Source organism: Octodon degus, unplaced genomic scaffold, assembly GCF_000260255.1.
Source record: "Octodon degus isolate 3935 unplaced genomic scaffold, OctDeg1.0 scaffold00002, whole genome shotgun sequence".
NCBI classification, from domain to species: Eukaryota; Metazoa; Chordata; class Mammalia; order Rodentia; family Octodontidae; genus Octodon; species Octodon degus.
Window position 1 is genome coordinate 17,744,783 of NW_004524578.1, and position 14,947 is coordinate 17,759,729.

Consider the following 14,947-nt stretch of genomic DNA (forward strand, 5'->3'; position numbering starts at 1 on the left):
GACATCCCCCGCCTACCACGCTTCTCCCAGCTGAAGATCAAGTGCGTCTTTGCTAACAGCAGGAGAAATAGTTCAGTCTGACATCCAGAGCTTTTTGGAAAAGAGCAAGAAACTGAACCCAAAAGAGATCCCACCACAACCCACTCTAAAGGATTAAATAAATTCTTTTGGCTTGCTGGAATCTTATATTTAATATTCTTGGAAATAAGTAGGCCATAGGCCAATGCTAAGAAATCTTTCATAATAAAGACATTCAGTCTGTAATGTAGCTGTTGTTATAGGATTTGACCTGAATAGAAAAAGAAACTAGACAGCTTTCTCAGCAGAGCTCCTTGAGGGGAGAAGGCGCTAAATCCCCATGAGAAAATAGCAGCTCTCTAATAAAGTTTTAAAGACCCCCCACTCCTCCTATAAGTTCTTGCTGTGAAAACCAGAGAGACAAAACATTCCTGGGATATAAAAAGTACATAGGCTTCAGAGTCAAAGAGATTGGAGTCCACACCCAGGGTTACTGAATGACCTCAGGAGAACTCAGCTATGACTTCCGAATCTCAGTTTTCTCATCTACAAAATAGGAATGCAAGAGCCCTCCCTTAGCATCACTGTGAGGAGTAAGTGAGCTCATATTTGCAAAATCATTGGGCATCATCCTCAGCATTAGCAAGTTCTCAGCCTTGGCCTATTCTTTTTGGAGACTACTTTCCTTAATGCAATTTTCTAAGTATTGTAGGCATTGTTTAAACGCTTCTGCAAAAAACATTTCCCCTCTGGCCCATAGGTAGAGTGGAAAGATTCCTGGAAAGAGAATCACAGGACCGGAGTACAGTCCCATGGCTACACACCAGTGGGACATCTTCACTAGGCCTGTCTCCTCAGCAGGCCCCTAAGGCTGTCTGCCCCACCCCTGGCCCAGGGTGGTTATAAGAATTCAATGAGATAATGTAGGAGGAAGCACTCTGAAGGACTTGAAGCCCTCTCAGATGCAGGGAAGGGCCGTCACTGGAGTGCAGCACCTAGATGAGTATCTGCATTGCTCTACTTATGGGGACTCCAGATGGTGGAGAGCCAGCTGTACATGAGCCATGCCATGCCAGGGAAAACAAACCCCATAAAGCACAAGTGGAGCCAGCTGCAGCACAGAGGCTCAGGGGACTCAGCAAATAGTCCAAGTTCAACGGTCTTGCTGGATGTGCCTCTAATCAGACAGAGATAAAGAACGTTACAAGCGTATTACTAGCAGTTGCTTAGATCCTGGAGGAAAAGACCAGTGCCTCCAGAGGTGTCTGCAATGGAGTCTGGATGTGAGCAAGGGAACCACATCCACAGAGCTGGAGTTGTGATTATCGCAGCCCCTAAGGAGAGGGAGTGTACTGAGGGTGGAAGCCCAGAATCCCCAGAATTTAAACAAAAATGTTCAGGACAGCCATCGTGGTCACCTTAGCCTTCCTACTCTGTCCTATTCTTATCACCACCACAATCATCATCATCGTCGTCATCATCATCATCATCATCATCATCATCATCATCATCATCATTATTTACCACTGTCATTTCTGAGCTCTGTTCGCCAAGCCTCAGGCTCAGGCTAAGTGCTCCATGGGGCATGTATCCCTAAGTCATTACCACATCCCATGCCTACAACAAACACTTACTATGCTCTCTTTACAGATCAGCAAGAAGCTACTGTGATTATCAGCTGAGGAAGCTGTTATCGCAGCAGATCCTCCCTCCATATACACATATGAGGGTCAAGAATCTTCTCATCTCTCAAACAAGATCTCCCTGGGTGTATATTAATCAAAAGCTTACTTTTCACATGCAAAAAGATAGAGAAAGCTGCATCAGACAAGAGGAGAAAGTCACTCATAAACCTTGAAGTGGTTATGGCTCACAAGTGCTTACGGCCTTCTTTGTGGCAAACGGCAGGCCTTAATTTGGCTCATTTTCTGACATGAGGAAGAAGAACATGGACTGAGTTAGGGCTAAAGTAAGGGTTCGGGACAGCTGGACCAGTTGGAATGGCTTAAGATAACTCGACATTGGTAGAGGGGCAATGACGTCACTTCCTGCTTCTTATTCTGTACAGAGGGGAGACAAAAAGACTTCTCAGCCATCACCCTAAAAAAGAGAAAAAGCCGCCAAGCCAGGGCTTGGCAATTAGTGTTGGAGTAAGTGATCATCTTGTGATTGCTCAGCTGGAGTCTGAAGACTTGTAAATGCATTTAGAAGACAGAAATAGAAGATGTTGTGAGAGAGCAGTGAAACCTGGCCCATTTGCCAGAAGAAAATGTCCCAAAGCTGCCGGGAAATTCACTCAGTCGGGATTTGGGGTGTGTCTTCACAAATGGGGAAGGTTAATAAATAAAACCCGTGGATGAAGCCAGAGCATGTGCCCTGTCCTACCCACTTGCCTCTCTGTGATCCTCAGCTCCTTGGGAGTCCCACGGTGTCTACCAGGCACTTCGGCCAGGTATTGGCTCCCAGGCACAACCAGGACCCAATTAAGGATGGACTCTGGCAACCTGCACTTCTCAGTGAGCCCCTGGAGTCAACAGGGAGTACTCAGGCATGAGCAGCCCACGTGTCCAGAGAAAACAGGGCCTGAAGTTCATGTTATCACCAGACCCTACTCCACTTAGACCCCTGCCACACTGCCTCACAGATCTTGGAAGGGCTACCAACCTTTGTCACAGCTTCTTCTAGGGATATCAAGGGCAAGTCAAAGACATCCTGGAAAACCACCTGTGAGATACCTGTAGCCAAGATTCACCCCGGCTCCCACTTTGTGGGTCCATAGGAACACGGCAGGCCCTAAGGCTTTCTCCATCTCCCTGAGAGCTGTGGGTGGTACCAACCATGCACTAGAAGGTTCCTGAAGCATGAGCATCAGGCCCTGTCCCCAAAAGGAATATGGAACTTCTCCCATATTGATGGTTTTCCTCTCCCAAATTGACTGTACACCACAAATTAGCACTCTGCCCATGGAGCAGTTTTGCTTGGGCCATAGAATTGAGGGGCTTTGTTTTGAGTACCAGTATTTAAAATCTGAGCAATTTTACAGGTTCTCCACATCTTTTTAGAAAACCAGCAGGTCTAGTAACACTGTCCCCACTGCCACACGGCAGCAGTCAGATGGAGCTGCTTGCTAACTGCACCATCGACAGGGACACATGGTCCCCATCCTCCACTGTCTCCGCCTGGTCTGTCTTGGACATGTGGCTTCTGACCTTGGTGTGAGTTACTATGAAAAGGAAGCCTTCTCAGATGTCCAAGGCTCTCTCCCTTGAGACAATTTACAATGAAACTCAAAGCTCAAATAAAATAAACACCTGGAACATCTGGTCCAAGGCCCTCCTTGGGGCCCAGCTCTGCCTATGGCTGCACAGAACACACATTAGGAAAATCTCACCACAGAGACTACACCAGGGCAAGAGGCAAAAGCTAAATCAGAGAGTTGAAAGGAAGGTCTCAGACCCCCATAGCTAATACATCTGGCCCTGAGCAGTGACCATGGAGCTTGCTGTTTCCAGAGAAAGGAAGGAGAGTATAGCCCAATGCAGAAGTGGCCATAACTAACGAGCATTTACCAAGCACTCACTATGTGCTTGGGAAAACACAGAGGCCCAAGGATAAGGCCTGGTCTCCCCAAGACAGAAATTATTCCCAGAGTACTCGACCACAATTTTCTAGCATCTTCCCTTTCTCTGCTTGGAGTATCCTCTCTCCTGATAGCTTCCGCCTGGAAGTTCCATTACTTTTTCTTCAGCACTGGGAATTGAATCCAGGACATACTGAGCTACCTCCCAGCCCTTTTCTATTTCTTATTTTAACACAAGGTCTCACCAAGTACCTACTTTGTATAGATTGGGCTTGAACTTTTGATTCTCCTGCCTCAGCCTCCCAGAGTACTGGGATTACAGAAGCACATCCCTACTCTTGGCCTCTACCTCTTAAGGGATTTCTACCAGCTAAGTTGCCCTTCCACCACCAAGTGCAAGCAATCAGTAAAACTCTCCAGTGCCAGGTGAGTCTACATGCCATTCTTTTATTTTCTTCCCAAATGCAATGGAACCCAACCAATTCCTACAGAATCTCCACTCTTTGGGGCTATAGTCATCGAGTGTCCAAGATCGCCACTGTCTTTGAGCTCCTGGAGAACTAACCCAGACAACAAGCACCCCCCAGGGGTGTGAGAGGTGGACATTTCTCATGATCACTCAGGTAAGGTCCAATTTCATGCCCACCAGACCTTCTCTCCAGAAAATGGCATCTTCCCATTGAATGCCAGCATCCGTCAGCCCAGAGCCAGACTTGAGGAGGAATCATCAAGTCTGATGATTTTCTCCCACTGAGTCTACTTGGCCCCAATCCCTAAGGAAGCCACTGCACCCACAAGACAGAGCAGTGGGGGAGAACAAATGGGGGGAGGAACAGAGAGGCATGAAGCCCATCCATTGTCATGTGACCTCCCACTCGTCCCAACCAGAGCTGTGTGGCAGTATAGAGGTGTCTTCTTCTCCAAGATCTTCACACACACACACACACACACACACACACACACACACACCACCCCTATGCATGATCTCAGAAGTGTACAGTTCACATTATACCTGCATCGAATTTCATCATTTCCATTCCCAAACATCTACAAATTTCATCAGAGATTCCTCCTTTTAGCCCTGGTCCTAGACTTTTCCTTCTAGGAATATCAGAGGTCACCAGATCCAAACTCCTTATTTTAGGAGGCAAAGCTGGAGGCCCAAGAAAGTCACTGCACCCACCAACAGGCAGCACAGATGGAGCCAACTGTTAGCCTCAGTCTCCAGAGTCCCATGGTCAAGGGTGTCTCTGTGTGTGCCCCACTGTCCCACAGCCTACTGTACTCACATGTAGCGTAGATGGGGGTTCTTAGCAAAGGCTCTGGGTTGGATGCTCCGGAGTCCCGAATTCTTGATGGTCCTGTGCAGAACAAAAAAAAAAAAAGTCAGTTGCACTCTGGATGCTGAGGCCCCAGCCTGGCCTGTACTTCACTATCCCATCACCCCTGGGTGGCCCAGCAGAAGTCAGCAAGTGGCACCTAGTTTCACACTCCTCAGGGCTGGGTGAGAGGTTGGGCTGCAGTCAGTGGTCCAGGCAGTTATCCTCTACATACTGGTCAGTGGGTGAGGGTGTAGACTCCTGCTGGACCAGGAACCACAGGCCACAGCCCCTTTGGCACCTTCTCGCACACCCATACTAGGTCCCCATCACCACAAATACCAAAGAAGTGGTTGGAAATCTAATGCTAGCTGAGGACCTTCTCTCAAGTGCAGAGCCAAAGAAGGAACAGTGGGCCTGGGTGTGGTGCCAGTCTTGAAACCCTGGCATCAAGGTGCAGCCATGCAACACCAGGCCCACCCAGACTGGGGTGGGAGCTTAGGACAGGCTTTGACATCTCCAAAGTGGGCAGCACAGCCCTCCTGAAAGAGAACCCACAAGAGGTAAAGGACAAACGCTCGCTGTGACCATCAACCTGTGGAAGAGCCGACTGGGCACATCCCACCCCTTCCCCAAAGGGTGGCACACTCACAGCTTCTGGAGTCCCGTGTAGAGCTCCATGTCCACGGCATTCAGCGTGTGCAGGCTGCGCCAGTTCTCTATATGTCTGTGGGAGGAGAGGACACAAGGGTCAGAGGCAGTCACAGGCCAGGGTCAGGTCAGCAGGCAGCCACGCTGAGGGTGCAGGCTTTCCAGCCAAAGAGCACCAGTTTTAAAGGCCAATTTGAGTGTGATTCTGTGTTGGTCAAATGCCAGTCAAGCCTCCTGCCAGGTCACCAGGAATCTTGGAACCTCGGTTTCTTCCTCACTGGTGAAACTGACTATGAGGATGAAGTGGATTCACAGATCCCAAGGAGCCAGCAACACTGGAAACCTACTCTCCTGCTTGTCTTCCTGACTCAGTTTCCCTCTGTTTCCTTTCTTTGGGGCAAGCTCTTTTTCTTTCCCCTAAGTCCTGCCCACAAAAACAATACAAAGGCAAGGCTTTTACGAGGTGGGTGTGGCTTACCCATAGGCCTGGCATCTGTATGGAAAAGCCCAGGAGGACACACAGCAGGCTCAGGCAGCCGCCTAGGGGTGACCACAGCCAGTCCACCTGCAGCTCATTCAGAAAACCAAAGGCTTGATTTAGAGAGCTGACTTCAGAGAAGAGGAGGCACCCGAGAGCCAGGAGGCAGCGTGGAGTGGGGATGTCGTACTGCCCACCGGGTAGTGTGGGAGCTGTAGTGGCTTTGTCTCCAAGGCTGCATCTGCGTGACTCTGGGCAAGTGCTCGGCACTCCCTGGGGCTCTTGCTTCCTCATTTGTAAAGGACACGATTGCCCAGGATCAGCAGTTTCTCTCTCTTTTCATCACGAAGATCTCTTTTGAGACCTTTTTCCTAAGACACTTCATGTTTAAGGAGGTTTCTGTCTAGAAAGCATACTACATTTATTAAATAATAATTAATTCATCTTCTCAGATTTATTAACAGTGATATAAATCACTGCTAGCCAGAGCTTTTTATCAATAGACACAAACAAGTACTGCCTTGCCCAGAGCATAAATTCCAGCCCAAAGCCAAAAAAACAAAAAACAAAAAACCAAGGCCTGTGTTAGCAGGAGGAGGCTCATCGGGAGATGGGTCTGACTTCTGTTAGGTCCTTAATATTGAGAAAATGCCAGGAACCAACATCCCTCATTACACCCCTCATTATACCTTTATTGATTACCAAGGCCCTCTCCTGCTAAAAAGCTGCACACACCTGACCACTCACACTCACACATCGCTGCTGTCCCACGGGCACCAAAGGACCCCAGCAAAAGTCTTCCACAGCCCACACCTACTTGCAGGGTCTAACTCTAATCAGTGCCCGTGAGGTCTAAATCCCACCTCATCTAAAGGTACAGAAAGGTAACAGCTCACCCTGGGATAAGGCATGCTGTGGCCAGGATAGTGACAGCTACCTTCCCCAGACGTCTCCTCCCAACTCCTCCACACCCATGGCTCCACCATATGCCACCAAGTCCAGCCAGAGCCAAGAAGGCAGCAGGGCTGTGGCTGCCAGGGCCTCTGGAAGTACTTCGGTGCCATGCAAGGATGAGATATGCTGAGAGCCTGTTTCATTCCACATTCTCCTAGGGCCCCTGCCGAGCGGGCAGAGACGTTGGCATCTGCTGGGGACATGGGCCAGGTGGTCAGGCTGGTGCTGCGCTCCAATTCCAAAGCCTCCTCCCTGAAAGCCTCATGCCTCCAGGGCAGTCTGCCTGGTCTGGTCTGATCCCACCAAGGCAGGGAGCCTGGCATCAGTTCAGATGAAAAGGACAGCCAGGAGGGGTAGGACCACCTGTGCCACTAAGTGCCCCCAGCATTCTCCCCAGGCCGTGGGCTGTGCCAATTATCAAGCAGATTGCAGTGTTTGTACAGCATGCTGCTTGCTCCCAGAGCCTGGTTTCCTATAAGGAGCTGCTTCCAACGAGGGGCTGTCAGTCAAATTGTTTAAATAAATGAAATTATTTTTCTCAGCCCACATTAGCATTCCATTAATGCATCTTTATGATGGCCTGGCCGTCAATCACCACTACACTCTAAAATTTTGCTCTCCTTTGCCACCCTGTCCTTAGCTTCACAAACTGACCCTTCCTGACCTGCACACACACTGAAAGAGGGAAGGGGTGTGAGTGGGTGAATCAACCGGATGCAGATGAAAGGAAGATTCCTACTTCCTCTGTTGCACCTGAAATTTCCTAAATAAGGGGCTAGCATAGTGCAACAGTTTGGCAAGAAGGTGGGACTTATGAGCTATGGTGGTGAATGCCTGGGAGGCTGAGGAAGGAGGGCTGCAAACCCCCCAGCAGGGACAACTTACTGAGACCCTGTCTCAAAGCAAAAGATAACAATAGGATTGAGGCTGTGACTCAGTGTAAAGACCCCAGCTTAGCTTAAATCTTCAGACATTGCCAGTCTTATGGAAAACCTACTACTATTATGGACTACTGGTCTATATTGGAATATTTTGCTGAATTCATGCATCTATAATATTTAAATGACAATGGAATACCATTCCCTGACAAAACTAAACAAAAAAGGGGATACAAATGAATAACCATTTTGTATCTGTATATTCAAAATAGTTAGAATAGATATACAGCTACATTCTCTTAATTCAATGAATAGAGAGATTTGTTCTAATAGTGTTTGTGGACAGGTTATCATTTCTGCATCTTGTACATTGAATAACCACTATGACAACAATATGCAATGTATTAATTATTGAAACTGTCATACCAATCGGTTTTGAAACTGTCGCATTGCTATTTGTTTCTCAATAAAATTATTAAAAATAAATAAATAAATCTTCAAGGAGAGAGAATGAAAGAGAAAAAAGACAAAGAAGAGAAAGAAAGGGAAGGGCAGGGGAGGGGAGGGAGGAGAGGGAAGGAACCTCTAAGACAGTGAGTGGTTGACAAGTTATATAGCTTTGGCCAAATCCAAGCCACTGCCCACTTTTATACAGTCCCAGAGCTGATTCATTTTCACATCTTTTGTAAAAGTCAAAAAACCTTTGAGAAATCATGAAATCCAAATCTCCATAATGCTAATTGCTCATGTATTATCACCTATGCTACTTCCCAGCTACAATGACAGAGGTGACAGTTGCTGCAAGGTCAAAGTTATTTCCTCTCTGGCCCTTCACAGGCAAGGTGGCCAACTCTTGCCCGGGGCAGCTACCAAGATGTGTGCCAAACCCCATGGCTACCTCTGCCTCTAACCTGTCCAGGTTACTTCACCTTTCCATACCTCATGCTTCCTACCTATCAAATGGGGATAAGAAATACCTGGCCCTGAGGGTACAACAAGGGAGGAAAGACTATGTCTGTCTAGGAGCCTTTGTCGGGCTTAAGGGTCCTGATAACTGTTTTCTCCTCTTCCTTCAAGAGGCTGACCAAGCTTTTCTCCAAGCTTTTTCTCCAGGCTAAACAATGGCAAGAGGCTCCTGGAAGTTGTCATTTCTCAGTAATCACTGATAAAAAGCCCATATGTACAGGGATAGGAAACCTGTCACTGCGACCTCCACAAATATGGTGCAAGCAGAAATGCACAAACAAGTTCACGGAGGGCACAGAGGCCACGTCCGCGCGGGTTCTGAGGAGGAGCAGGTCGCCCAAGGCGCGGACTTGGCATTTGCTGATGGCATCAGCAGGCGCCTGCCAAGCTTTCCTGTGACTCATTGCTTGGTACCAGACCAGAGAGGTCAGTTACGGTGATTGTGCCGGCTGGTTTGAGCTATTAGGGAGGCCATGCGTTTAAGCGGAAAAGGCCAACTCTACAGGATACAGTAAGTAAATAAGATGAAGTATGACAGTAGGTTTGCTTTGCTTTTGCTAGAGTAAACAGTGGATACTCTCCCTAGTGCAATCACATGTGGCTCCTCCTTTTCTGTGCTTTTCTAGGTTGTCAGGGTTGTTTCTACAGAGCATTCATTTTGTCATGTGAAAAACAATCAATAGCCATATATTCTGAAAGGAAGGTCAGCTGCTTGCACCCTATCCAGGGCAGTAACTCCTAGTTCTGATCCAGGACCCCAGGCTGGGCTGCCTCTTGGCTGCAAAAGCTGCTCACAACCCTTCCTGTGGCGGGGCGCGGAGGGAGGGAGAGTGCAGAAAGATGCCCAGAATGTGCCAGGGGCCACAGTGTGCTTCCGCCATGAGCCCTGGCCTCCATCTGGATGCCCCAGCTTGAGTCAGCATCACAGGAGGAAGCAGAGGAAGGGCAGACAGGTGGCACCCTGAGCTCCCTAGCCCACTTTAATTTTTTTTAATCTTTTATTTATTTATTTGGTACAGGGTCTCACTACGCAGCTCAGACTCAGACTTCTGTCTCAGCCTCCCCAGCACTTGAATTACAGGTGTGTGTCATCATGCCCAGTTTTTGGGCCAGCACAGCATGCCTGGGGTTCCAGGGCCAGCATGGCATGGCAGTACCAGGATCAAATCCTGGTCCTTGTGCTTGCCCGGCAGGTGCTTAGAACGCCGAGCTATCTCCCCAGCTCCCTAGCCCACTTTATTTTTTTAAAAACAATTGAACCCTCATTTCCCACTTTATTTTATATAAAATTACATTTATTATAATTTTTAGCTTTCCCTATGTTATATTCTTCAAAAAGTAACAGAAATGAATTTATAAAATACAATGTAGGGTGAGGGTTATAACTCAGCAACTTAAGCACCTGCCTAACAAGCACAAAGTCCTGAGTTTGATCCCTGGTACCACAAAAATATTTGAAAGATAAAATGAAACACAATATAAAACTATTTTTCTACATTTCCAAATACCTTGCAAAGCTTTAAATCAACCACTTCCATGTTAGCCTTCTCAAGAAGTCATTCTGTCCCCAGGAGACCTTTGGCTATGTCTGGAGCCCCCGTTGACTTACAATGGGAAAGAGACAGTAACATGCACATCTAGTGAGCAGAGCCTGGGACACTGCTAAATGCCTTATGAACCACCAGACAGCCCATGCCAAAGTGTCAGACACAGATGTCCCTGAGCTGATGTGGAGGAGCCCTGCCTAATGCTTCTGTCCAAGATCACTACTGAAGCAAGAGCCTCATGGCTTAAAACAGCACCAAGTTTGAAAGTGACTGCTTTGCTGGAACCACTACAAGGCCTCAGGCCAACACGAAACAAAAGAAAGCCTGCCTCTAGGCCATAGCATCCAGGTAGGAGGAGAAATTTGCAAGCCAGGGCTCAAGTCAAAGGCATTGTTGGAGGGAGCTCTTTGACCCGCTGGTCCATGCCCCCTGCCAGGCTACATGTTCCAGAGGTAATAATGACCCCCCCCCCTCCAAGCTCTGGATGGGATCCATCAGCCCTGAGCCTTCTCCCTCCACTGAAAGTTCCTCTCCTGGGTTTCTCAGGCCACTTTGTTCCACAGAAATGTGGACTGCTCCATCCTGAGAGTCAGCTCCATGCCTTGCCCCCACCCTCTCTCCACTGTGTTCTCCCATAACATCACAGAAGCAGTACACTGCCAAGAGCATGCATGCACCCCTATCCCAGAGAGAGGAAGCAGGAGGGCAATACCCACGACAACATCGACCCCTACAGCCAGAGCCAGGCGTAGGGCTGCAGCTCACAAGCCCAGCAAGGATAATCGCAAAACACAAGGCTTCCAGGTGGGCTTGGGTGGGACGGAGCCAGAAAATGGCTGTGCAGTGTCTTCAGAAATTCCGGAGGGGCAGCCAACAATTGAATATTCAGAATAGCAACATTGAGCCCACGAGGACCAGGACCCCAGGTTCCTGCTTCATACCCATTCTTGGAATGAGACATGGCATAAATTAAGTATTAATTGATACATTCACACAGAATACAAAAACTCTTTGTGCTAGAATAAATCAGATTGTACTTTTGTACCACAGCTTTTCTGTTTCGCTTGGGCCAATATGGAAATGAACTGGCAATCTCTAAGCATCTAAAAATTGGATGGTACAGACTGGGTGGTCCGTATTTTAATTAAAAACATGTCAGGTGGGTAGGCTTACGAATTATTTATAGTACCAATAGTTAGTAGTTAATGTTTACTTTTTCTTTATACAGAAAATTCTAGAACATTGTAATGTCCACTGACACCTAACCCCAAGAAACTAAGATGTTAGGAACAGGGACAAGGTGCCTTTTATCAAGAACTTTCCTGGTCATGTAGGCAATTGGCAAGATGTAAGTTTTGCTGGTGGGACTTAGGAACATGGTTCTTTCCATCCTTCCTTCAGACGTGCAGGCCCAGTATTGGCTCCCTTTCCTCCCTTGCTGTCAGACTGCTGTGACTTCTTGAAGTTATTAATGAGCTGTTCTTCATAACCAAATTTTCCAGACAACTAACCTTTGCATTTTCAACTTAGTTGTTGGATGTCTTTCCCCTCAGTGCCCCCAAAATGCAGTCTACACTTCCATGTCTTAGGTACAGTTGACAGAATGTAAGTTATATTTTCTTAAGAAACCTTGAAGATGTAGCACTTATACCCCTACCCCAAAGACCCTTCCCTCCTAGGATTTTGACTCTCATTTTCACTCCATTTTTAGCAATTTTCTTCCCCTTTCTTTTATATCAGGCTATGGGCTGGCACCTCATGAGTACTGAGACCAGTCTCCTCTGTGGCCCTTTGGAGCTCAATGGCTAACAGCTGGTACCTAGAGGCCAGAAGACTTGGAAACAACACAGCTCTAGGAGACAGCTCCAGAACTGGATATTACTGGGATAGTTCCCCCAATCTCTCCAGTCCTCAGCTCCCTCAAAGGAAAGTGGTGAGGGTGAGAGGAGGAAATGCCTCAGTCCTCGCTTCTGCATGGATGCCCCACACTGGTGCAATAAGGAGCTGACTCCACTACAACTGTTGGAATTGCATAAAACAAAACAAGGACCTATGGTCAACATCATTGGCCATTCCAGAGGCACAAGTTAAAACAACACTGAGATTCCATGTCACCCAGAAAGAATCGCTGCCATCAAGAAATCAACCAATAACAAATGCTGGTGGGACTGTGGGGGAAAAGGAACACTTCTCCACTGTTGGTGAGAGTGTAGACTGGTACAACCACTATGGAAATCAGTGTGGAGATTCCTCAAAAAGAATAGGATTAGAGGTTCCATTTCACTCAGATATTCCCCTTCTGGGTATTTTCCTAAAAAATTAAAAACATTGTACTGTAGCAATATATGTGTGCCCATGTATATAGCAGCACAATTTGTAAAATTAAATCTTGGAAACAACCCAAATGCCCATCAACTGAGGAATGGATAAAAAATGTGGTATTTTTATACAAAGGAGTACTAATCAACTGTAGAGAAAGATAAACTTGAGAATTTTATAGGCAAATGAATGCAAGTTGAGAACACACTCATGAGTGAAATAAATCAATCTTGCATGTATAAACATTGTATTTTATCCCTAGTGTAAGGAACTGAAAAAGTAAATAAGAGCCAACATGTATAACAGATATTGGAAAATGGGAATAAATTGTTCAAAGGGAAAGAGAAACTGGGGTGGAGAAAAGGAGAAGAGAAGGAAGGGAAATGGAAAAACGTGTGTGTGTGTGTGTGTGTGTGTCTGTGTGTGTCTGTGTGTGTCTGTGTGTGTAATAGTTAAGACAGCTATACTACTCATTTCTATCAGAGAATTGAAAAGAAAGGGTTGTGCTTATACCATTTGATCAGTTTTTCAATGCCTATATCTTGTAATCTGAGCAACAATTTTGAAGATAACAATAAGCAATGTGCTGACCATCGTTTCCCTCATTCTATCTTGGTTTGAAATTCTGCATTATTATTTTTAGCGTTATTTTCTCTTTAAAATAAAAAATAAAAGGTCCTGAAAATGTTTTAAAAGAACGCACACATCTGTTCACACTCGCATATGCAAATAGGTAGCTCTCTGCCTTTGTTTCCTTACCATTTGGAGCACCACCTTTCTGGATAATTGATGTTGCCAGATACATGAAGCTTTCCTGGAGGTGATGTCAGAATTCACACTGAGCCAGTGGCACCTAAGCATGCACCACTAATGTCGTGCTCAGGGTATCCATTCTTACAGCTGCATCATGGCAGGGGACAATGGAAACTGGTATTTGCTCATCGCTTTCATATATGAATATCTTACCCAACACAGAACTCAAGAAGAGCATTGCACACAGGTGTCTCTTCTCTCTAGATTGTCCCTCCCTGAGCCTGTGGCCCTGTCACCTTATGCTGACTCTATAAGAGGGAGGCTTCAACTGACATATACAGAGGACTAGCTGGAATTCAATGCATTAGAGCACACACACACACACACACACACACACACACACAATGTTCCATGTATTTCCCACCGAAGCCTTGTAGGGCAATGGAGAAATTGATTTGTTATCCAGGCATATTATGTCTAGTAATCCAGACAGCAGCATTAGCTTTCAATTATCTGATATGTTTAACGTTATGAACAAGCCGTCTGGCTCAAGTATGGAGCTCAAGCACCACGGAGCTGGGGAGGAGCCACCTTGGGTCACACCAACCAAGTCACTGGCTCCCTCTTCCTTGACAGCTGTTGCAGGGGGAAACTCTATGCCTGGGAAATCAGACCTGAGATCCTGAGGGCTTTGGGGTGGTTTGGGCTGTCAACCCCAGCATGCCAGCACATTAGCACACCAGCCTACAAGCAGCGGCGCACCAAAGAGCACAGTGAACCAGCCCTGCATCAGGGCCCCCCACCCCCGGGACCACGGAAAGGAACATTCAGATTGTGTGGCAAACAGATGGGAGGCAATGACATCTGTGCTGGCTTCCTGGTCAATTCCAAAGCTTGTGCCAAGAATGAGGGGCATTTGCACACACCTGTGCTCTTCATGTACTGCAATGTTGTGTTCTAACAAGAAAGACCAAAAGCACGGGCCTCTGCTACCCCCAGGAGAAGACCTGAGGCCCACAAGCAATTTTCACCTATGAAGCAACTGGTTCCTGGGGGAACCACCGTCTGTTCTACTTGAACCCAAGCCTGCAGCCCACCTCCTCTGCCCATTCTCTCTGCTTCTATTTTCACTGCTGCTGTCTGGCCTGATGGGATGCTGACTCCAGCCCACCCAATCTGCATACCAGGTAACCTGACTCCCACTTGGAGGACCACAGCAGCTCCTACGTGGCCACCCTGCTCTCAGTCTCTCTATCAACAATCCTCACATTGAAGGCATCACAGCCTCTCAGGCCTCTGTGATTACACTGCATTCCTACCATTGCCCCACAGCCCGCAAGGTCGTGTGTGTGCTGGCTACCAGGCTCCTGTCTGGACACACACGTCTTGTCCACAGGCTGCAGCCACATCAGGCCTGGCTTTGTTTCCTTTCACAAACCAGGCTTATTCCCAACCGGCCCTTCAACATAAAACACTCTTCTGCA

General features: G+C 47.2%; 1 protein-coding gene across 3 annotated transcripts in view; it reads right to left on the reverse strand.

Annotated features, from left to right (window-relative positions):
• Ntrk3 (neurotrophic receptor tyrosine kinase 3) overlaps positions 1 to 14,947 on the reverse strand; it is a 394,525-nt gene that overhangs the window by 322,066 nt on the left and 57,512 nt on the right. For all 3 annotated transcript variants that reach the window (XM_023710187.1, XM_004623279.2, XM_004623281.2), the window contains exons 2-3: positions 5,570 to 5,644; positions 4,888 to 4,959 (exon numbers count right to left, since the gene is read on the reverse strand). In XM_023710187.1, coding sequence (XP_023565955.1) covers positions 4,888 to 4,959; positions 5,570 to 5,644 — 147 coding nt within the window. The remainder of the gene's footprint in view (positions 1 to 4,887; positions 4,960 to 5,569; positions 5,645 to 14,947) is intronic.